The sequence below is a fragment of the Ornithorhynchus anatinus genome, chromosome 1 (genome assembly GCF_004115215.2).
Source record: "Ornithorhynchus anatinus isolate Pmale09 chromosome 1, mOrnAna1.pri.v4, whole genome shotgun sequence".
NCBI classification, from domain to species: Eukaryota; Metazoa; Chordata; class Mammalia; order Monotremata; family Ornithorhynchidae; genus Ornithorhynchus; species Ornithorhynchus anatinus.
The window spans coordinates 4695741-4719748 of NC_041728.1; the positions used below are offsets into that span (position 1 = coordinate 4695741).

A 24008-nucleotide genomic window follows, 5' to 3' on the forward strand; every position below is an offset into this window, starting at 1 on the left:
CAGTTACCTCATCTGGAAAATGGGGATTCATAATAATAATTCGGTAGTATTTACTGAGCGCTTACTATCGTCTGCTCTGCACTGTACTAAGCGCTTGGGATGAACAAGTCGGCAACAGATAGAGACGGTCCCTGCCGTTTGACGGGCTCACGGTCTGATCGGGGGAGACGGACGGACGAGAACGATGGCACTAAACAGCGTCAAGGGGAAGAACATCTCGTAAAAACCGATGGCAACTAAATAGAATCGAGGCGATGTACAATTCGTTAACAAAATAAATAGGGTAACGAAAATATATTGTGCCTGGCACATATTGAGCGCTTAACTATCACAATTATTACGATGGCATTTTTCTTGCCTGTCCTGTTTTTACCAATGACCTGTTTTAATTACCATTAATGTTGGCATTTGTTAAGCGCTTACGATGTGCGGAGCACCGTTCTAAGCGCTGGGGAAGATACAGGGTCATCAAATCGTCCCACGTGAGGCTCACGGTTAATGCCCATTTTACAGATGAGTAACTGAGGCACAGAGAAGTGAAGCGACTTGCCCACGGTCACACCGCTGACAAGTGGCAGAGCCAGGATTCGAACCCATGACCTCGGACTCTCAAGCCCGGGTTCTTTCCACTGAGCCACGCTGCTTCTGAATTAGACCATTAGACTCGACGGCACTTAATACTAATAATGATAATAAAGCGATCGCAAAGCCGGAGCTGTAATTTAGACATTTTGCATATCGACAGGACTCAATTTAATATAGATTGACCCAGGAGTAACTAATGACATTTACTGAAAACCTATCAGGTTTTAATACAAGGCTTTCCATCGAGTCTTTGAATTAAGTGCTTGGGGGATGACAGAAGCAAAATATTTGATTGAAAAATCGATCTAACAAGACAGTTCTTTCGTAGCTTCCCTTTTGGTCCATTCCACATCACCTCTAGGTCTCCTTACTGCTCCTCGACCCGTCGGTGACACCGATTTCAGTTGCTCGAGCTCCAGTGAAGCAGCGTGGCTCAGTGGAAAGAGCCTGGGCTTGGGAGTCGGAGGTCATGGGTTCGAATCCCCGCTCTGCCACTTGTCAGCTGTGTGACTGTGGGCGAGTCACTTCACTGCTCCTGGCCTCAGTTCCCTCATCTGTAAAATGGGACTGTCTATGAACCTCATATGGGACAACCTGATTTCCTTGTATCTCTCCCAGCGCTTAGAACAGTGCTCTGCATAGAGTAAGCGCTTAACAAATACCAACATTATTATTATTATCATTAACAGTGCTCGGCACATAATAAGCACCCAACAAATACCAACATTATTATTATAATAAGTGGTGGGGTCGGAATTAGAACCCACGACCTGACTCCCAAGCCCAGGCTCCTTCCACCAATGATTTGTTAAGCGCTTACTATGTGCAGAGCACTGTTCTAAGCGCCGGGGTAGACACAGGGGAATAACCCACGCTGCTTCTCATGACCCGGGCCTGGGAATTAGAAGGTCCTGGGTTCTAATCCCAGCTCTACCCCTGGTCTGCTGTGGGCCCTTGGGCAAGCCACTTCACTTCTCTAGGCCTCAGTTTCCTCATCTGCAAAATGGGGATGAAGGCTGTGAGCCGACTTGTTCATCCCAAGCGCTTAGTCCAGTGCTCTGCACATAGTAAGCGCTCAATAAATACTATTGAATGAATTGAATGAACAAGGACTGTACCTAACCTGATTTGCTTGTATCCACCCCAGCGCTTAGTACAGTGCGTTGCACATAATAAGCCCTTGATAAGCACCATAATAAGCGCTCAATAAATACTATTGAATGAATGAATGAATATTTAGGGTTATTTCCCCCTCCCCAGCTGCCCATCACAGGTTGCTCCTTGACGCCTGCGCACTGCGCTCTCAGCCCCCCTCCTCCCCCCCTCCCCCCGCCGAAACCTCGCGAGAGTTGGAGCGTCGGTCCCGGCCGCATTGGAGCCGGAGGGGACGGGTCTCCCTCCTGCGCATGCTCAGTCTCGGCCGATCGGGCCGGTCTGCGCATGCTCGGTCGTGCGGTAAGGGCCGGAGGGTCTCCCTCCAGGCATGTGCGCATGCTCGGTCGCGTGGTGGGGAGGGCGGAGGGTCTCCCTTTAGATATCTGCGCATGCTCAGCTTCGGCCGGCCGGGCCTCCGGGGAATCTGCGCATGCTCGTTGGCGCGGCGGGGGCCGGCGGGTCCCCCTCCAGATATCTGCGCATGCTCAGCTTCGGCCGGACCTCCGAGGGGTCTGCGCATGCTCAGAGGCGCGGTAGGGGGCCGAGTCTCCTTCCAGGCATGTGCGCAGGCTCCGTCCCGCGGGGAGGCGGCCGGAGGGTCTCCCTCCAGACATCTGCGCATGCTCAGCCTCGGCCGGCCGGCCAGCCAGGCAATCTGCGCATGCTCGGTGACGTGGCGAGGCTGGAGGGTCTCCCTCCAGGCACGTGCGCATGCTCAGCTTCGGTCGGCTGGGCCTCCGGGGGGCTGCGCATGCTCGGTGGCGCGGCCGGGGGCCGGAGGGGCGCCCTCCAGACATCTGCGCATGCTCAATCCCGCGGGGGGGGGAGGGCCCGGAGTGTCGCCGCCAGACATCTGCGCATGCTCAGTCCCGCAGGGTCTGCCCTCCAGACATCTGCGCATGCTCAGTCCCGCGGGGGGGGGAGGGGGAGGGTCTTCCCTCCACTCATCTGCGCATGCTCGGACGGGCGGCCCTGCGGGGGGAGGGGGAAGGTGTGCGCATGCGCAGTGTGGTCGGTCCTATGGCGTCGGGCTGAGGAGGCCGCCGAGGACAAGATGGTGCTGAGCCCGGTGAGGAGGCCGAGGGTCCCTTCCCGCGGGCGCCCTCACCTTCATTTCCCTTCGCTCTTTCCTCCTGCCAGTCTCCAGCCGCCCACTCCGCGTCCGGCGCTGGCCTCGGCCGGCGGCAGGTCCTGGGTTCGAATCCCGGCCGGGTGACCTTGGGCAAGTCCCTTCCCTGGGCCTCAGTCATCGGGAAAACGGGGAGGAAGCCCGAGCCCCGGGCACTTACCACAGTGCTTGGCACATCGTTGCTTAGCAACCACCACCCCCCCCCCCAGCACTCCCCTCTTTATCTCTAATTCTGCTTTACTGATGCTGATATGCCCTGTACTCGTTTTGATTATGTCTCTGCCCCCTAATAATAACAATAATGCTATTTATGAAGCGCTTACTATGGGCCAAGCACTGTCCTAAACGCTGGGGCAGGAATGTGTTGGTATTTAAGCGCTTACTATGGTCCAAGCACTGTTCTAAACGCTGGGGCAGGAATGTGTTGGTATTTAAGCGCTTACTATGGGCCAAGCACTGTTCTAAGCGCTGGGACTAGAATGTGTTGGTATTTAAGCACCTACTATGGGCCAAGCACTGTTCTAAACGCTGGGGCAAGAATGTGTTGGTATTTAAGCATCTACTATGTGCCAAGCACTGTTCTAAACGCTGGGGCAATAATAATCGTGGTGGTATTTGTTAAGCGCTTACTATGGGCCAAGCACTGTTCTAAGCGCCGGGGCAAGAATGTGTTGGTATTTAAGCGCTTACTATGGGTCAAGTACTGTTCTAAGCGCCGGGGCAATATTGTGTTGGTATTTAAGCGCTTACTATGGGCGAAGCACTGTTCTAAGCGCTGGGGCTAGAATGTGTTGGTATTTAAGCGCCTACTATGGGCCAAGCACTGTTCTAAACGCCGGGGCAAGAATGTGTTGGTATTTAAGCATCTACTATGTGCCAAGCACTGTTCTAAACGCTGGGGCAATAATAATCGTGGTGGTATTTGTTAAGCGCTTACTATGGGCCAAGCACTGTTCTAAGCGCCGGGGCAAGAATGTGTTGGTCTTTAAGCGCTTACTATGGGTCAAGCACTGTTCTAAGCGCCGGGGCAATATTGTGTTGGTATTTAAGCGCTTACTATGGGCGAAGCACTGTTCTAAACGCCGGGGCCAGAATGTGTTGGTATTTAAGCGCTTACTGTGGGCCAAGCACTGTTCGAAGCGCTGGGGCAAGAATAATCGTGTTGGTATTTAAGCGCTTACTAGGGGCCAAGCACTGTTCTAAGCACTGGGTTACATCCGTGGTCATCAGGTTGTCCCACGTGGGGCTCACAGTCTTCATCCCCATTTGACAGAGGAGGGAACTGAGGCGCAGAGAAGTGAAGTGCCTTGCCCAAGGCCACATAACAGACAAGCAGTGGAGGCAGGATTAGAACCCGTGACCTGCGACTCCCAAGCCTGTGCTCTCTTTACCGAGCCACGCTGCGATGCTTGGCCCATAGTCGGCGATTAGCGAAAACCCGCCCGCATTTATGTCTTTATCTCTAATTCTACTTATTTATGCTGTTGCCTGTTTACTGTTCGGATGCCGGTCTCCCTCCTCTAATAATAATAATGGTATTTGTTATGTCCTCATCTGTTAAGCGCTTACTATGTGCCAAGCACTGTTCCAAGCGCCGGGGGAGACACAAGGTCATCAGGTTGTCCCACGTGGGGCTCACGGTCTTCACCCCCATTTGACAGAGGAGGGAACCGAGGCCCAGAGAAGTGAGGTGACTTGCCCGCGGTCACACAGCAGACAAGCGGCAGAGCCGGAATTCGAACCCACGACCTCTGACTCCCAAGCTCAGGCTCTTTCCACTAAGCCGCAGTGCTTAGCCCATAGTCAGCGCTCAGTAAATCTCCCCACGACACTTACGTCTTTATCTCGAATTCTACTCATTTATGTTGACGCCCGTCTGCTTGTTTTGATGTGTGTCTCTCCCCTCTAGTAATAATGAAAACGACGGTGTTTGAGCGCCGACTGTGGGCCAAGCGCTGTTCTAAGCGCTGGGGTAGATAATGTTGGTATTGGTTAAGCGCTTCCTGCGGGCCGAGCACTGTTCTGAGCGCCGAGGTAGGTACAGGGTCATCAGGTTGGCCCACGTGAGGCCAGGTCATCAGGTTGTCCCTCGTGGGGCTCGCGGTCTTCATCCCCCTTTGACAGGCGAAGGAACCGAGGCCCGGGGAAGTGACGTGATTTCATTCAGTCGTATCTATTGGGCGCTTACTACGTGCAGAGCACTGTACTAAGCGCTGGGGAGGTACAGCGCGGCAACGGATAGAGACGGTCCCTGCCCCACGACGGGCTCACGGTCTAAACGAGGGACAGGCAACAAAACCGACGCTCAAGGTCACACAGCAGACAAGTGGCAGAGCCGGGATTAGAACCCAGGTCCTCTGACTCCCAGGCCCGGGCTCTTGCCATTAGGCCACGCTGCCTCTCTAACCTATTTACACTGCATCTACCCCAGCGCTTAGGACAGTGCTTGGCCCCGAGGAAGCGCTTGGCAGATGCCGCCGATTACTATTATTGGGTGCTGGTTTCAAAGCAATGAATTAAAATGTGTGACGGTCTCCGGGGATGACAGCCATCTGGGGAAGCGGCGTGGCTCAGTGGAAAGAGCCCGGGCTTGGCAGGCGGAGGTCGTGGGTTCGAATCCCGGCTCCCCCGCTTGCCAGCTGGGTGGCTGTGGGCGAGTCACTTGACTTCTCTGGGCCTCGGTTCCCTCCTCTGTAAAATGGGGGTGAAGACTGTGAGCCCCACGTGGGCCAACCTGCTCACCTGGTATCCTCCCCAGCGCTTAGAACAGTGCTTTGCACCTAGTAAGCGCTTGACAAATACCATTAATCATTATTTGGGTCAGTGAGGTGCAAACTAAAAATCCCCTTTCATTCCAAGTTGGGAGTGAAGGAATTTAAATCCACAACAGGTGTTTAACACCAAGGAGGCGCGTCATATTTCCCCTGGCCGTAGGTAAAATTTTGTGTACCACATTATAAAAGGCAGAGAAATGCCTCAAGGGGTTAATAATAATAATAATAATAATTGTGGTACTTAAGCATTTACTCTGTGACAAGCACTGTTCTAAGCGCCGGGGTAGATACAAGGTAGTCAGATTGGACACAGATGAGGTAACTGAGGCACAGAGAACCAAAGTGACTTGCCCGAGGTCACCCAAGGAAGAAGTAAATAATAATAATAATGTGGTAATAAGCGCTTCCTATGTGCAAAGCACTGTTCTAAGCCCCGGGGGGCTACGAGGAAGCAGGGAAGCAGCGCGGCTCAGTGGAAAGAGCCCGGGCTTGGGAGTCGGAGGTCATGGGTTCGACTCCCGGCTCTGCCCCTCGTCAGCCGTGTGACCGTGGGCGAGTCGCTTCACTTCTCTGTGCCTCGGTTCCCTCATCTGGAAAATGGGGATTAACTGTGAGCCTCACGTGGGACGACCTGATTACTGTATCTCCCCCGGCGCTTAGAACAGTGCTCTGCACATAGTAAGCGCTTAACAAATACCAACATTATTATTATTACAAGGTCAGGTTGTCCCACATGAGGCTCACAGCCTTAGGCCCCATTTTACAGGTGAGGGAACTGAGGCACAGAGAAGTGAAGTGACTTGCCCAGAGTCACACAGCTGACAGGTGGCGGAGCGGGAATTTGAACCCGTGACCTCCGACGGCGATGCCCGGGCTCTTTCCACTGAGCCACGCTGCTTCTCGTAAAGTACCGGAGTATGTGTGAGTCCAACGGCGTTTCCGTCTGGCAGAGAGTGAGAACCTTCTTTGGAACATGCCTCCCAACTGAGCGGTACCGTACTCCCCCCAGCGCTTAGTACGGTTCTCCAAGCCTCGCCAGAGGAACGTGGAAGGGAACACAAAGTAAAATACGTGATCCAGGCTCCAGGCACGGAGCGTGTCTGTTTACTCGTCTGTCGTCCATTCCCAAGCGTTCAGTACAGTGCTCCGCCCACAGTAAGCGCTCAGTAAACACAGTCGAGCCGCCGACCTCGCAAACCAAAGAGTCGCCAGTTAGGCCCTTGCCGAAGAGAAAAACCCGTGACTCGGCAGTTGATTTTTTTTCTTTTTCCTCCCTCCCCGTACAGGTGACTGTGCTGTACTTCGCCAAAAGCGCCGAACTTGCAGGCGTCCGCTCAGAGACCATCTCCGTGCCGCAAGAGATAAAATCTCTCCAGCTGTGGGAAGAGATTGAGAGTCGACATCCTCGGTAGCGTAACGTTCGAAAGGCACCCGGGGTTCTTAAAATGAATGAATTTGAACGTCTGGGTTTGGACCTTTGGACCCCTTCCGTGACCAGAAATGTGTTATCGAGTCGGTGGGCGCTTTATATTTTATTTCCCCGCCGCGTCCGCTCAGACTGCGTCTGTTCCAAGGAGGTGCGAGAAGCTCCAATCTCTTCAATCCTGGAAAGGGACGTACGGTTCCCTTTTTCCTTTCCCGTTGTGAAATCGTTCTCGATTCGTGGAACGTCGTGCGTTTATAAGATAGAGGAAGATGTGGTTTCCTCATTTTACTCGCGTGATCCCCTCTGGGGTCGGGAAACCATTTGAAGTTGACCGTTTTGCTGGCTCGAAGAAACGGAGTGGGAAGTTGTCAGACATTTTGAAAACTGCCCCGTTTGAATCTAAGCTAGCCACTGAATGTAAGCTGCACCGAATTTCGTTCCTCCCGAGGTCTTGGAAATGAAACGACATTTTACAGACCGGGTCGTCATTAAATTGTCCTTTTGATGAATTCGTATATTAATGGAGGGATTTAAGTTGTGGGTGTTAAGGCTATATATAAGTAGAGGGTTAATAGGCTTTGCGTAATGTGAATTTTCAAAAAGAAACTAATTGGTAAGGGTATCGTGGATAGGATATTCTACACGGACATATTTGGGGGAATAATTTAATTCAGTTTTTTAAAAACGCAGCTTCCAATTGCATGTGATTGCAATTTATATGGAATTTAATTGTAACTTAGATGGAAGCAGCGTGGCTCAGTGGAAAGAGCCTGGCCTCGGGGGTCAGAGGTCGTGGGTTCTAATCCCGGCTCCCCCGCTCGTCAGCCGTGTAACTTTGGGCAAGTCACTGTCCCTCACTTACCTCATCTGTAAAACGGGGATTAAGACCGTGAGCCCCACGTGGGACAACCCGATCACCTTGTATCTCCCCCATTGCTTGGCACGGCAGCGCTTGGCACATAGTGAGCGCTTAACGAGTGCCGTCGTCGTCATTATGATGATGATGTGTTTGGATGAATTAGGTTCCCAAGCATATCGCACATAGCCGGCTTCATTTCTTACTGTGAGCCCTTTTCCACAGCAGCCTTGCTTTTGAGGCTGGAAAAGGTTTCTAGGCCTACAGATTCAAAGTAATAATACGTTGTCTTATGGAGTAATCTCCTTTCCAGGTTTTTATCCAGTTGGTAAGGTTCGGCAGCAAAACCTCTGTGCCGGCGATGTCCTCGTTGCAAAAGGGGAGGCGACCTGGTGATAGGATTCTAGTTTTCCCCGACATCTGCGCTCCACCTTACCCTCTGGCCAGGATCTCTCTGCCCTCGATAAAACGTGAGGGATCAGAGCGGTCAGAAGGGCAGGGGATTTATCCAGTTGTATCGGACCCCTGCCGACGCAGCGTGGCCCGACGGAGCGGGCGCGGGCCGGGGAGACCGAAGGATCTGGGTTCTGATTCTGCCTCCGCCAGTCGCTTGCTACGTCCTCCCTCCTGCTTAACTGTGAAGCCCGTGACGAACCTACCCCAGTGCTTAGAACGGCGCTTGACACATAGTGAGCCTTTAACAAATACCATAAAAGAAGAAAATAAAAGCACTGGCCTATATAAGCAGGATTACCGACAGAATGTCTCCATTGTCGTGCATGTTAATAATAATGATAATAATCGTGATGGCGGAAATACTGCAGTCGGTGCTACAGATGTAACTCTTACCTCTAATGAGCTGGCGTGGAGACGGTCCGTGGATTTCTGCCCCAGATTAAGCCGAAATGCAAGAGACGGTGGTGATATACGCAACATTCATTCACACTTATTTATTGAGCACTGACTGTGTGCAGAGCCCTGGGTTAAGCATGGCCTAGCGGATAGAGCACCGTCCCGGGAGTCAGAAGGACCTGGATTCTAATCTTGACCCCTCCACTTGTCTGCCGTGTGACCTTGGGGAAGTCACTTGGCTTCCCTGAGCCTGTTCCCTCATCTGTAACATGGGGTTGAAGATTGCCAGTCCCGTGTGGGACAGGGACTGTGTCCGACCTGATTTGCGCGTACCCACGCCAGCACTTAGTGCAGTGCTTGGCACGTAGTGAGCTCTGAACTTCCACCATCGTTATTATTATTACTATTAATGTGCATGACGGTGGAGTTAAGCAGGTTCGTAAGAGATGCATTTTTTAAGCGTTCTCTCCTATAGTAAAGGAAAATCAAGCCGATCAGTTGGACCTGAACCTGGCGTTTATCAGTGAATCAGTCGATGCTATTTAGCGCTTACTTTGTGCAGAGCGCTGTACTACTAATAGTAATAACAATGATGGTATTTGTTAAGCGCTTCCTATGTGCCAAGGACTCTGCCGGGCGCTTAGGGAGGTACAGGGTAATCAGGTTGTCCCACGTGAGGCTCACAGTCGTCATCCCCGTTTTCCAGATGAGGTAACCGAGGCCCAGAGGAAGTGAAGTGACTTGCCCAAGGTCACACAGCTGACAGGTGGGGGAGCTGGGATTAGAATCCACGACTTCTGACGCCCAAGCCCGGGCTCTTTCCACTGAGCCACGCTGCTTCTAGGCTCTTGGGAGAATACAATATAAAAGAATTAGCAGGCAGGTTCCTTGCCTATAATGAGCCCACAGTCTAGAGGGGGAGGCGTTAACAAAAATAATTTGTAATGTATCATTTAAAGATACAAACTACGTTATTGCTAAAATAAAGTAAAACAGTACTATTTTGGGATAAAATAGCTCGTAGAATACACTTGAGTCCTTAATTCCTAAGCGCTTAGGTACTCCGTGCCTCAGTGACCACCCCGCATTTACGTACATATCCTTCTACTCCGTCGATTTCCTGAGTAGAATGAATTTTAATAAATTTCAGTGCTTATCTTTGAGGGTGGGAATCCCGTCTTCTATATTGCACTCTTCCCGGTGCGGCTGTCGTATCCTCTACGTGGAGTAACTGCTCAACAGATGTAGATTTTATTAACGTTGGACCCGAGTCAGTTTTTTTCCCCTTCCTACGTCATCTTCACCTAATAACTCATTTTATATCTCTGAAGATTAGCGAGTAATCCTCAGTTTATAAAGAAAGGTTGAGGAGCGGAAGTGAAGTGACAGGGTCTTTGGTTTGGAAACGTCACCGGCGCCGTCTCTGACCGAGTTTGTTTCCCACCCTGTGTTTCCCTTTGACGCCGTCCTCAGCCTGGCTGACGTTCGAGATCAGGTGATCTTTGCCGTGCGTCAGGAGTACGTCCAACTCGGGGACCAGGTCCTCCTCCTCCAGCCGGGCGACGAGATAGCCATTATTCCCCCCATTAGCGGAGGATAGGATCTCTGCGCTGTTTGGGTAAGTGCAGTTTTCTCCTTGTGTTTTGGTTTGGTTTTTTGAATCGGATTTGTTCGGCGCTTTCTCTGTGCTGGGCCCCGTAGTAAGCGCTGGGATAGACGCGCGCTAGGTTGGACAGAGCCTGGGTCTCACCGTCTCAATCCCCGTTTTACAGATGAGACAACGCACGGGCAAACATCTCATGGCCTGGTTTGCTGCCTGTCTCCCCCTTTCAGACCGTGAGCCCGTCGTCGGGCAGGGACGGTCTCCACCCGTTGCCGAATCGTACCTTCCAAGCGCTTAGTCCAGTGCTCTGCGCACGGTAAGCGCTCAGTAAATACGACTGAATGAATGACTGGAAAGCCGAGGCACAGAAAAGTGGTGTGACTTGCCCGGGGTCACACAGCAGACGAGGGGCGGAGCCGGGATTAGAATCCAGGTCCTAGTGATGCCCAGGCCCGCACTCTCGCTCTCCCGCTAGACCCCTCGACTTCTTGGATCTACCCCGGCACTTGATACGGGGCCTGGCACGTTATTAGCCCTTAACAGATTCTATTATCGTAACAATAATAATAATAATTGTATTAAGCGCTTACTGCATGCCAGGCACTCTACTAAACGCTGGGGGAATGCGAGCGAATGGGGGAGGACTCGGTCTCTGCCCCACGAGGGGCTCACGGTCTCCATCCCCATTTTACAGATAAAGTAACTCAGGCCCAGAGAAGTGGAGTGACTTGCCCAAGATCTCCCAGCACAGTAGTGAGCGCCTAATAGCACAGTTATTATTAAACACCACGGTGAATGGGGACAGGACCATAAGGACTCTGCGTTAGATGATAACGCTGGTGTTTGTTAAGCGCTTACTACGTGCAAAGCACGGTTCTAAGCGCTGGGGGGATGCAAGGTGATCAGGCTGTCCCACGTGGGGCTCGCAGTTTTAATCCCCATTTTACAGATGAGGAAACTGAGGCACAGCGAAGTGAAGTGACTTGCCCAAAGTCACACCGCTGGCAAGCGGCGGAGGCGGGATTAGAACCCATGCCTGGATTCAGATTAGTTTCTGGTTCAATCCTCGATATTGAGGAGGGCATAATCCTAGACGAGACAAGTCTTCCTCTTGCGACTCGTCCACATTAGAATCACACGGTCCCCTGTTTTTCTTTTTTATACACACGTGCAGAGGTGCGTATATCCATCGGTGGTATTTATTGGGCGCTTACCCTGAGCAGAGCACTCGGGAAAGTGCAGTGCAGTGGAATTGATCACTCTGAGTCCCGTCCAGAAGGAGCTCAGTCTAGAGGAGGGAGACAAACATCGAAACAGATTAGGGATAGGGGAAGCGGTCGAAGGCACGCGGGCTCTGCGGTGGATTGGCATTTTTTAGATTTTCGGGTATTTCACAAGGGCGTCCCACAGCATCCTTCAGTGTACATCACTGCTATTTAACCGGTTTTCGTCGGAGACCAAGGGGGAAAGAGACCAGTGGCGTTGCAGATCAGGAAAGAGACTTGGACGCGGCCCCCGGCTCCGTGATCCCCTCAGTTTTTTCAGATCCGTTACCCATTTCTAAATGGGCCAACTGATGCCATATTTTTTAATTGAAAAGGCCGTAACGGAGGATGTGTCCCCGGGGAAGAAGTCAAACCTGCCGTATTAGAGAATTTTTGTTTTCCAAATTTTGGAAAAAATACGGGCCCGGGAGTCCGCGGGCCTGGGTTCTGATCCCGGCTCCGCCAGTTGCTTGCTGTACCGTAGACCGAGCCTCTACGTGGGACGGGGATTGGGTCCAACCTGATAAATCGGTGTAGACCCCAGTGCTGTAGAACAGTGTTTGGCCCCTACTGAGACCTTAACAGATGCCTTAAAAAACAAGCAGACCGGGATTGGGAAATCCGTACTCTTCAGTCACGAAATTCTCAGGCCCTTCCTCTTCTTCCCTCATCTTCCTCTCCCGCATAAGGCTCAGCGACCAGGAAAGACGCAGTAGGCAGATCTTCAGATATTTTCAGAAATATTTATCTTCAGGGTCAAAATAAAACGGGGCTTAGCTTCGGTGAGGCCTCAGGAGGGAATGAATGGACACACAGCGGCTGTACTTTTCAACTCCAGTCTCAAGCGTGCTCACCTGGCTCGGGCTTTCTCCACAGAGGAAGGGGGAGAAGGGACAGAAAAGGTAATTTAGAGAGGGAGCGTGGCGTAGCAGAAGGAGTCCAGGCCTGGGAGTCAGAGGCTCTGGGTTCTAATCCCGGCTCCTCTGCTTTTTTGGAGCGTGACCTCTGACAGGGCACTTCGATGGCTCTGTACCTCACTTCCCTCCTCGGGAAAATGGGATTCGATCCCCCTCCTCCGATTTAGGCTCTGAATCCCGTGTGGACCTGATGATCTTGTACCCCAGCGTTTAGTACCGTGCTCGGCACATAGTAAGAGCTTAACAAATACCACATCATTCTTCTTCCGAGTCTTATCAGTTTGGAGAGTGCAGAGGTACAAAGACGTGGCCAGCGCAGTGCTCGGAGGGTTCTGCTTTTTTCTCTGACGGAAGAAAATTCGTTCGCTCCTCTCTGAGGGGGTGTTTTTCTCGCCAGACTCCCGACTGTCTGGAGAGGGTGAGAACTATTATCGGACTTAAATTTGGCTCCTCCCGAAGCTTAACTATCCCAGGCATAAAGGTAAGCGGCTTTTGGACGAAAAATGTCCTCTGGACCTTGTTACTGCCGACAGAGAGCTGTCACCAAGAGAAGCAGCGGGGCCTAGTGGAAAGATCACGGGCCTGTCGGTCAGAAGACCTGGGTTCTAGTCGCGGCTCCACACGCGCACTTGCTGCTGTGTGACCGGGGTCAAGACACTTAACATCTCTGGGCCTCAGTTTCGTCGTCCGTAAAATGGGGGTTAAGACTGTGATGAGCCCTGTATGGGACAGGGACCCGGTCCGACCTGATTTACTTGTGAACGGTGCTTAGCGCATAAGAAGCGCTTAACAAGTACCAAGATCATTACTACTATGATCATTATCACCCTGGTCAAGTCCCTTGATTTCTCTGTGCCTCAGTTACCTCATCTGTAAAATGAAGATTAAGACTGTGAGCCCCGTGTGGGGCAGAGACTGCGGTCAACCTTTTTATCTTGTGACTGCCCCAGCGCTTAGTACAGTGCCTGGCACAGAGTAAGCGCTGTACAAATCCCATTAAAAAAAAGTTACGTCTCACACGTGCCCTAACCCGTTACGGTACTCAGTAAATATTAACAAAGATGACATTTCTTAGAGGAAAGAAATTTTCTTTCTTTCCCTTCCTTTCCCTTCCCTTCCTCCCTTCCTTCCTTTCCCTTCCTCCCCATCCTTCCCATCCTTCCCATCCTGCCGTTGACCTAACGAATTCTGTAACGGGTCGTATTTTTAGCACCACTATGAACGGAACTGCAGAAAAACCCAAGGACTTAATCAGATTCACCAATGAAAAACTCTCCGTAGATGAAGTCTCGCAGTCGGTGATTTCTCCGTCCTGCGGAGCCGTGTCCCTCTTTGTCGGTGAGCCTCGTCTTCCCCAGCTCCTGGCCCGGCCCCTTGTCCGTCCGCGGTCAGTTGATAGTGTCCTGGGGGAAGCCCCGGTTCCCCGGGGCTTGGGAACCTCCGTCCAGGCAGCCGTGTGACCGTGGGCAAGTCACTTGACTTCTCTGGGCCTCAGTTCCCTCACCTGTAAAATGGGGGTGAAGACTGTGAGCCTCACGTGGGACAACCCGATGGCCCTGCCTCTCCCCCAGCGCTTAGAACGGTGCTCTGCACATAGTAAGCGCTCAACAAATACCAACAAAATACTGTGCAGGCCCATCCCGCTTCGACGGGAAAAAAAGCCACGCAGTTAAAGCGAGTAAAGGCGTTATCGCTGTGGTTTTCCCTCTCTGGGAGCCTCTCAGCTTGACTCCCGACGGGTTCCTCTAATAACAATGATAACAATGGTATTTGTTAAGCGCTTACTACGTGCCAGGCACTGTCCTGTATCCCTCGTTCCTAGCCGAAAGAGGGGCCGGGTAGCCCCCGTCTTATGGTTATCTGTCCGCCTCCCGCAGCCTCCCGCCGCCTGGTCCCCAGTTTCAGACCGAGAGCTCGTTGTGGGCAGGAATGGTGTCTCCTTATTGTTGCGCCCTACTGTCCCGAGAGCCCGGCACAGCGCTCTGCCCAGAGTAAGCGCTCAACGGATTCCTGACGGTTACCGTGCCCAACTTGGGAAATTTATCTCTACCCCAGCACTCGGTGCCGGACGCGTAGCAGGCGCTTAACGGATATCGTAAACAGAGGGGATGGTGTCGCCCTCACGGCGATAATGGTATTTATCGTGGTATTTACCACAGAGAAGCAGCGGGGCTCAGCGGAAAGAGCGCGGGCTGGGGAGCCAGAGGTCACGGGTTCAAATCCCGGCTCTGCCGCCTGTCGGCTGTGTGACTTCGGGCAGGTCGTTTCACTGTGCCTCCGTTACCTCGTCTGTAAGATGGGGATTAAGACTGTGAGCTGCACGTGGGACACCGTGATCACCTTGTATCCTCTCCAGTTCTTAGAACAGTGCTTTGCACAGAGTAAGCGCTTAACAGATGCCGCCATCATCGTCGTTGTTATTATTTGTCCTGAGCGCCGAGCAGATAAGATTATCAGGTCAGACACGGTCCCTGTCTCACAGAGGACTCACAGCCTAAGTAGGAGGGGGAACAGGGATTGCATCCCCGTTTTACAATGGAGGAAACTGAGGCACGGAGAAGTGAAGTGACTTGCCCAAGGTCCCACGGTGATAATGATAGTGGTATCGGATAAGCGCTTACTACGGGCGAAGAACCGTTCTAAGCGCCGGGGGGAATACAGGGCGGTCGGGCCGCCCCACGTGGGGCTCGCAGTCTTCATCCCCATTTTGCAGATGAGGTCGCTGAGGCGCAGGGAAGTGAAGTGACTTGCCCGAAGTCACACCGCTGACAAGCGGCGGGGCCGGGATTAGAACCCAGGTCTTCCGACTCCCAAGCCCCCCGCTCTTTCCCCGGGGCCGTGCCTCCTTGACCCGGACGAGGCATTCTGACTCTCATTGGGCGGGTTTTTTTTTTTTTTTGTCTGTCCCCCCCTCCGATCCCTGAGAGGTCGACTCGAGTCGGTTTTAAAATTGGCTCCAGATCTTTGGGGTTTGGGCCGGGTATTTTGCCATCGCCATTTTCCAACTCTTGAAAAGACTTCATTCCTGAAAACACTCGACCCCAGCTCATTGCAGCATAATGGGATTTCTCTACAATAATCCATTACAAAACCCAATTCTGATGGATCGAGGACAGGAGACAAACCTTAATTTGGCGTCGCATTGTTGGGATTCACAATTCGGGGTATTCTTAATATTTTCTTCTAATTATTGAAGACGGACGTACCCGGCTCGGATGGGATCGGTCGTCAGAACAAAAGTAGATCTCCCTTGAGCCCTGTGAAAACCATTTGGGGCCCGAGAAGAAATACAGTTTCCATTTCATATGGGCTCCTTATCTCCAGCGCGTCGGGGCCGTTGATTTCGTCTCGGGAGGCCGGGCTGTAACGATAGATTGTTTCAGATGTAGCTCTACGGGGCTTACCGTCAGTCGCTAATTATCGGATTTTGGAACATTCTGAATTTTTTTTTTCCTTCGTTTAAAGCGTTCGGCGGAACTGTTTCCCGAATCTGTTGGTTTTCCTTTTGGAAGGAGAAATTCAATTTATGGTGTCATTATTTCAGGGACAACGAGAAATAACTTCGAAGGGAAAAAAGTGATTAGCCTAGAATACGAAGCCTACCTACCGATGGCCGAAGCCGAAATCAGAAAGATCTGTGACGACATCAGGCAGAAGTGGGCCGTCGGGCACATTGCCGTATACCACAGACTCGGGTACGTTTGCCTCATTTTCACAATTTAATAATAATAATAATAATAATAATAATAGTAATACCTGTGACATCTGTTAAGCACCGTTCTAAGAGCTGTGTCCGACCCGATTGACGCGAAGCTACCCCAGATCTACCCCAGCGCTTCGGACCGTACCCGGCGCGTAGTGAGCGCTTGAGAAATTATAAGGGGGACGGTGGGGAGAAAGTGGGACTAGAACCAGCCGCTCTCCGATCCCATCCGGAGTTTATCCAGCTCTCCGATCAATAAATTCATTCGGTCGTATATATCGAGCGCTTACCGCGTGCCAAACACTGTTCGAGGCGCCTGGGAGAAGCAGCTTGGCTCAGCGGGAAGAGCCCGGGCTCGGGAGTCAGAGGACACGGGTTCTAATCCCCCGCTCCGCCGCTCGTCTGCTGGGTGGCCCCGGGCAAGCGGCTTCACTTCTCTGTGCGTCAGTTGCCTCATCTGTAAAACGGGGACGAAGACCGTGAGCCCCACGTGGGACGACCTGATTGCCTTCAGCGCTTAGGACGGTGCTGGGCACGTACTAAGCGCTGAATAAATACCGTAATGGTCATTATTAATAATGATATGTGATAACTGTTGTATTATAATATAATAATATAATATACCGTAATAAATACAGTATAACAATGAACACGTTCCCCGCCCAAGGGGAGCTTACCGTCTAGAGGGGGAGACAGACATTTATCACGAACCCACCCCCGCCCCCCAAGGTCGTACCGACCGGGACTTTCCCGGCCCCGGGGGAGCCTCGGGGACCCGCAGTGGATGCAAACCGCACCACCCTCTGCCGCGGTTAGCGTGGAAAGCTTTTTTACTCAGCGTGGCTCAGTGGAAAGAGCCCGGGCTTTGGATGGGTTCGAATCCCGGCTCTGCCACTTGTCAGCTGTGTGACTGCGGGCGAGTCACTTCTCTGTGCCTCGGTTCCCTCATCTGTAAAACTGGGGGTTAAAATTGCGAGCCCCACGTGGGACAACCTGATTCCCTTGTGTCTACCCCAGCGCTCAGAAGAGTGCCCTGCACATAGTAAGCGCTTAACAAATACCACCGTTATCATCTGACTCCGTTGGACCAACGGGCAAGAGAGGGACACGTGTGCGCTGTCACTCGCTCCAGTCCACCACCGGTCAAGGGAGCCGGTTCCGCCGATCCCCGGGGCGGAAGGGCGGGAGACGTCCCCGGCCACCCGGACCGCCGCCGCCTCCCCCGCCGCCCGCCGCTCCCAAGTGCCGCCGCCGCCTTCCGCTGCTTCTCCTGCTTCCTCGCCCTTCCAAGCGACCGCCTCCCGTCTGCCTTAGCGGCGCAGCTTGGGGCGAAACGTGGCTGTCGTCGATTGGTCCGGGCCCCGTTGCCGGCTGGACCGTCGGCGCCGTTGTGACTCGGGAAAGAACGCGGGCTTGGGGAGTCACGGGTTACGAGTTCTGATCCCCGCTCCGCCGCCTGTCTGACTCCGGGCAAGTCGCTTCGCTTCTCTGGGCCTCAGCTCGTCTGGAAAACGGGGATGAAGACCGTGAGCCCCCCGTGGGACAATCTGATCACCTTCAGCTCTTAGAACAGTGCTTGGCACGTAGTAAGCGCTTAACGGATAGCGTCATCATTATTATTAGAACAGAGAGAAAGAGGCCCACCTCCCTCCGTGCTCCCCCCCGCCCTCAGATAGAGCCCATCGGTGCCTTCGCCAGACTCTTCTTGGTGATGCCTGATCCCCCGATTAGACCGTGAGCCCGTCGTTGGGCAGGGATCGTCTCTGTCTGTTGCCCAATGGCACATTCCAAGCGCTTAGTACAGTGCCCTGCACATAGTAAGTGTTGGATAGATACTATGGAGTGAATGAATGAACGATGTCCGTGGGATCACGGACGGTCACTGATTAAGGCCGCCTGTCCCCGGCTCGCCACGATATTAATGTAAATAAACGTTTGCTATGTGACCTTGGACAAGTCACTTAACCTCTCTGGGCCTCAGTTCCCTCATCTGCAAAATGGGGATTGAGACAGTGAGCCCCATGTGGGGCAGGAACTGTGTCTAACCTGATCAGCTCGTGTCCACCGTAGTGCTTAGACCAGTGCTCGACACAGAATAAGGACTTAACGGATTCATGCTTATACCACTCACCCTTTGATGACGGTATTTGTTAAGCGCCTGCTATGTGCCAAGCACTGTTCTAGGCCTAGGGGTAAATATAAGGTAATCAGGTCGTCCCACGTGGGGCTCACGGTCTTCATCCCCATTTTATAGATGAGGGAACTGAGGCCCAGAGAAGTGAAGTGACTTGCCCAGATGGCCCGTTGGGGGCAGGGAGTGTGTCGACCAACTCTGTTTTGTCCACGCCTAAGCGCTCTGTACACAGGAAGCGATGGAGAAGCAGCGTAGCGCAGTGGAAAGAGCACGGTCTTGGGGGTCAGAGGGCACGGGTTCTAATCCCGGCTCGGCCACCTGTCAGCTGTGTGACTTTGGTCAGGTCCCTTCACTTCTCTGGGCCTCAGTGACCTCATCTGTAAAATGGGGATTAAAACCGTGAGCCCCACGTGGGACAATCTGATGACCTCGTATCCCCCCATTGCTTAAAACAGTGCTCGGCCCATAGTAAGCGCTTAACAAGTGCCGTCGTCATTATTATTATTATTATTAATAAAGAAAGTTGGTTAGTTTCTAATCTTGGCTCTGCCACTTGTCTGCCATGTGACCTGGGGCGGGAATGCCCTCCCTCCTCCTATCAGACAGATAATTGCTCTCCCCAACTGCAAAACCTTCTAGACCGTGAGCCCGTTGTGGGCAGGGATCTTTCTTGCCGAATCGTACTTTCCAAGCGCTGAGTGCTCCGCGCACGGTAAGCGCTCAGTAAATACGATCGAATGAATGGATGAACTCGTTTCTGACCCTCCGTGACTCCGTCTGCAAACAGGGAACGAAGACTGTGAGTCCTATGTGGGACAGGGACTGCGTCCACCCGACTATCTTGTGTCTATCCATCCCAGCTCTTATAAGAACAATAATGATAATAATGTTGGTATTTGTTAAGCGCTTACTATGTGCAGAGCACTGTTCTAAGCGCTGGGGGAGATACAGGGGAATGAGGTGGTCCCACGTGAAGCTCACGGTCTTCACCCCCATTTTACAGATGAGGGAACTGAGGCACAGAGCAGTGAAGTGACTTGCCCACAGTCACACGGCTGACAAGGGGCAGAGTCGGGATGCCTCGGGATGCCTCGCGCACCGTAAGCACTTACAGTGAAACACCAAAAAAAGCAAATACAACCGATTGTTCGCAGACCTTCCCAACTCTTATAATAAACAAATCCTAATAATAATCGGTTGCTCTTCCTAGCCTAGTTCCAGTGACGGAGCCGAGTGTGATCATCGCCGTCTCCTCAGCCCACAGAGCCGAATCCCTGGAAGCAGTCAAGTACGGCATCGACACTTTAAAAGCCACAGTGCCGGTATGGAAGAAGGTAAATTCATGACGACGTCCTTTAGGTTTTAATTATGGACCCAAAGGGAGTCCTGAAATACTCATTTTCGGCACTTCGAACTAATGTTGGTATCTGTTAAGCGCTTACTATGTGCCCGAGCACTGTTCTAAGCACTGGGGTAGACACGGGGTCATCGGGTCGTCCCGCGGGAGGCTCACAGAACTAGGAGTTGAGGTTGGGAAAGCGGTTCTAACCCCAGACGAGTCAACTACGTCTCATTCTAATCCCTGTTTTCATCGTCGGGGACGTTATCGAAAGTAATGCGCTCTGTCCCCTTCTCTGCAGGGTCTGTGTTTAAAAATAAAATAGATTTACTTAAACCTGCCTTTCAGATGATCCGATCGTAGTTGTCAGTTTCATTCAGCTGAATAAAAAAAGGACCAGCGCGAGTCCTCGTAGTACGTGAAAAGGCGTCTTACCAGCAGCTTGGATTCCCTGGAAACCGGGATTCCGAAGCACCGTTTGTAATGAGATTTACAGGAAATCGGTGACACAGTATGGAAGCACTTCTGTAATAATTTTATACTGCTTGATTATCGTACATTGCTTAATGACCGTATTAAGAAAATGCACAAAGGAGCTAGGAGGTACTGAGCGGGGTTTTAAGGATTAAATTTTTCTCCAAACAAAAGGGAAATTCAGTGGCGCTTATAGTAATGAGATCTCTGACGTCGTTAAGCAATATTCCATAATTTTATACGAAGTTTTAGAAGCTGTCTGTTATAAAACCAGACCTGCTTCTGATTATCCCGTTTTAACTTTTAGGAAATTTATGAAGATGAATCTTCCTGGAAAGGAAACAAAGAATGCTTCTGGACAACTGCAGATTAACCCTTATCGACTGTAAACCCATCCTTCTAAAAATTTCAGTCCACTTGCTGTAATAGGGCGTTCTTTTCCCTCGCTTGCTATTCTCTATCAAAATGAATATCCTTTCCAAGAAACTCAGAAATCTCTGCACGCTCTGGTTCTTAGGAAATTCCTGTGGCATACGGGGGCAGGAAGCAAGGGAAACCAAAAGGAGGGTTTGTGGTAGCCGGGAATGAGGAAGACACAATTGCTCGTGAGCCCTTGAGTGACTCACATCCCAAATCGGATTGCGCCGCGTCACTGACCTGGTGTTTCCTCTTTTTGTTTTTATAATGGTACCTGTTAAGCGCTCACTGTGCGCCAGGCACCGTCACGAGCGCTGGGGAAGATGGATGGGAGCTAATCCGGTCGGACCCAGTCCGGCTCCCACACGGGGCTCCATCTTAATCCCCATTTTACAGACGAGGTAGCTGAGTCCGTCAGATGGATTGAGTGAGCGCTTGCTATGTGCAGAACACCGTCCCGAACACTCGGGACAGTAATAATAATGATGATGATGGTATTAAAGGCTTACTACGTGCCGAGCCTTGTTCTAAGTACAGTACAACAGACACAGTGGCTGCCCACAGCAACCTGACAGTCTAGAGGGAGAGACAGACTTTAATATAAAATTACAAAGATGTAACAATAATAATAATAGTAATAATAATAATAATGGCATTTGTCGAGCACTTGCTATGTGCCAATCGATTAATCGTCTCTATCGAGCACTTATTATGTGCATATTATGCCTGTCTCTCCCTCCTGGACTGGAACCCGTCTGCTAGTTCTGTTATAGCGTAGTTCCGGGTGGTCGTTAAGCGCTTAGTATGTCGGGCACTGTACTGAGCGCCGGGGTAGATACTAGGTAATTGGGTGGGGCACAGTCCTTGCCCCACCTGGGGCTCGCAGTCTTAATTCCCATTTCGCGGCGGGATAACAGGCAAAAAGAAGTGAAGTGACTCACCCAGGGTCACGCAGCAGACAAGTGGCGGGGCCGGGATCAGAACCCAGGTCCTTACGACTCCCAGGCCCGACCTCTGTCCTCTCGGCCTTGCTGGTTCTCGTGTGCTCTCCCAAGCGCTTAATATGGTGCTCCTCGCACAGTAACTACTCAGTAAATACCACCGCCTGATTATGCCGACCACTCCTCTGTGTGCTCGGGAAAGTACGATAACAACGGTGGTTTTTGCTAAGCGCTCACTCTGCGCCAAGCGGCGTCGAAGCGGCGTGGCCCGGTGCAGAGGGCCCCGGCGCGGGAGTCACGGGACGTGGGTCCCAATCCCGGCCCCGCCACTTCTCAGCTGCGGGACCTGGGTCAAGCCGCTTCACCTCTCCGGGCCTCGGCGACCTCATCGGGAAAATGAGGTCGAAGACCGTCGGCCCCACGTGGGGCAGCCCGATTCCCCAGGAGCAGCGTGGCTCGACGGAAAAGGGCGTGGGCTTCGGAGTCCGAGGTCATGGGTTCGAATGCCCGCTCGGCCACCTGTCGGCTGTGTGACTTTGGGCGAGCCACTTGACTTCTCCGCGCCTCAGTGACCTCATCTGTAAAATGGGGATTAAGACCGTGAGCCCCACGCGGGACAACCCGATCCCCCCCGTGTCTTACCCCAGCGCTTGGAACGGTGCTCGGCCCATAGTAAGCGCTTAACGGATACCGACATTATCATTATTACCGCGGCGCTTGGAACAGTGCCGGGCACCCAGGAAGCCCTTGACAACTACCGTCATTATCATTATTATTCTAAGCGCCAGACAAGGAATCCTGTTAAGGTGACAGAGGCCGGTAATTGTGTAAAACTGAAGCTTTTATAGTCAGGGGTTCAGATCCTCGGGTTAAGATACAAGCTCATCAACTCGGACGCGGTCCGGCACGACCCCCCCCCCCCGGTGGGTCGCAACCGGGACCTCCCCGGACCGACCGGGGGAGCCTCGGCGACACGTAGTAGAAATCAAAACCCCCACCTCTCCTCACCGAGATTCCTGTGGGAAGTGTCCTACTCCCTTGGACCGACGGGCGAGGGAGCGCCGTCCGTTCCTGCGGTCGTATCCGTCGGGCGCCTGCCGCGGGCGGAGCCCCGCGCCGAGCGCTTGGGGAGTCCAGGCAACGGATAGAGACGATCCCTACCCGGCAACGGGCTCACGGTCTCGAAGGGGGGAGACAGACGACGGAATGAGAGAGAGGGAGCGATAGCCTCCGCTCTCCACTTCTCCTAAGGGTCCAGGACCAGCCTGGGGGGTCAGAGGAGTCCGTCCTGCCAGTGCTGCTGCTCTTTTGCTTCCAAATGCCGCTCCGATCTCTGCGTTGCTTCAGCATGGCTCTGCCTGCGGGTGCCACCCCCCCCCCCCCAAATTCAAAGCCACCACCTTCCATCTGCCCTAGACGGGGCACCCGGGGCCCCACGTGGCCGTCACTGATGGGTCCGGGCCCGTCACCGGGTAGAACGGGAGGGGAGGAAACCCCCCCCCCCCCCCACACCCTCCTTAATAATGTTGGTATTTAAGACCGTGAGCCCCACGTGGGACAACCCGATTCCCCCGTGTCCACCCCAGCGCTTAGAACGGTGCCCTGCACATAGTAAGCGCTTAACAAATACAAATACCAACATTTTGAGCGCCTACTACGTGCAGAGCACTGTTCTGAGCCCTGGGGTAGTAACAAGGTAATCAAGGTCTTGGTCCCCATTTTCCGGATGAGGTGACCGAGGCCCAGAGAAGCGAAGCGACTCGCCCACAGTCACGCAGCTGACGAGGGGCAGAGCTGGGATTCGAACCCGCGACCTCTGACCCCCCCCAAGCCCGGGCTCTTTCCGCTGAGCCACGCTGCTTCCGCCCCCACCTCCCGCGGGCCCGCGCTCACCTGCCTCAGGTAGCGGGGGTCGGTTCCTCCTCCGGTCTCTTGTCACATTAATAACGACGGCATCCGTTAAGCGCTGACTACGTGCGAAGCTCTGTTCTAAGCGCTGGGGTGGATACAGGGCCATCAGCGTGTCCCACGTGGGGCTCGCCGTCTTCACCCCCATTCACAGATGAGGTCACCGAGGCGCAGGGAAGGGAAACGACTCGCCCAAAGTCACACGGCTAAGCGACGGAGCCGGGATCGGAACCCATGACTTCCGAGGCCCAAGCCCGGCCCCTTCCCGTTGATCCGCGCCGCGTCGGCTGAGCTGCTGCAGGGCAGAATTGCCGCAGGGAGATAGTTTTTCAAATAGGACTGTGTGTGATTAATTTGGAGAAGCCGAAGCTAACGATAGAGCGAGCCGCGGCGGCCACAGCACAGTTGACGCTGTGACGTCTTGAGGAATGAGCGAGATTCGGGATCGATGGCGGGCGGGGGTGGGGCGTCCTGGGAGAGACGCGTCCCCGGAGTCGCCGTGGGTCCGACACGGCTCCGCGGCGGAAGAC

The 24008-nt window shown here is 52.9% G+C and overlaps 2 protein-coding genes across 5 annotated transcripts; both read left to right on the top strand.

Moving 5' to 3' along the window:
• The first annotated feature begins 2735 nt into the window (after window positions 1–2735).
• Window positions 2736–16195, top strand: MOCS2 (molybdenum cofactor synthesis 2). 3 transcript variants are annotated; one of them, XR_005659740.1, is made up of 6 exons: window positions 2736–2809; window positions 6930–7051; window positions 10251–10395; window positions 12960–13043; window positions 13773–13900; window positions 16107–16131. XR_005659740.1 is itself a non-coding variant. In XM_007656388.4 (4 exons), exons 1-3 carry the CDS (start codon window positions 2795–2797, stop codon window positions 10375–10377), a joined length of 264 nt encoding a protein of 87 aa, XP_007654578.2. In that variant the 5' UTR covers window positions 2736–2794; the 3' UTR covers window positions 10378–10395; window positions 16107–16195. The 3 variants fall into 3 exon arrangements, 1 of the variants encoding a protein (XP_007654578.2); XR_003761372.1 differs by lacking the exon at window positions 12960–13043; XM_007656388.4 differs by lacking the exons at window positions 12960–13043; window positions 13773–13900 and having other exon boundaries at window positions 16107–16195.
• On the top strand, window positions 2756–20702 carry LOC100076267 (molybdopterin synthase catalytic subunit-like). Of its 2 annotated transcripts, XM_007663815.3 has the most exons (7): window positions 2756–2809; window positions 6930–7051; window positions 10251–10395; window positions 13773–13900; window positions 16107–16257; window positions 19610–19733; window positions 20520–20702. In XM_007663815.3, the coding sequence occupies exons 4-7, from the start codon at window positions 13780–13782 to the stop codon at window positions 20583–20585; spliced, it is 462 nt and encodes a 153-aa protein (XP_007662005.1). In that variant the 5' UTR covers window positions 2756–2809; window positions 6930–7051; window positions 10251–10395; window positions 13773–13779; the 3' UTR covers window positions 20586–20702. The 2 variants fall into 2 exon arrangements, with proteins under 2 accessions (XP_007662005.1, XP_039766986.1); XM_039911052.1 differs by lacking the exons at window positions 2756–2809; window positions 6930–7051; window positions 10251–10395 and adding an exon at window positions 12960–13043.
• The last annotated feature ends 3306 nt before the right edge of the window (window positions 20703–24008 follow it).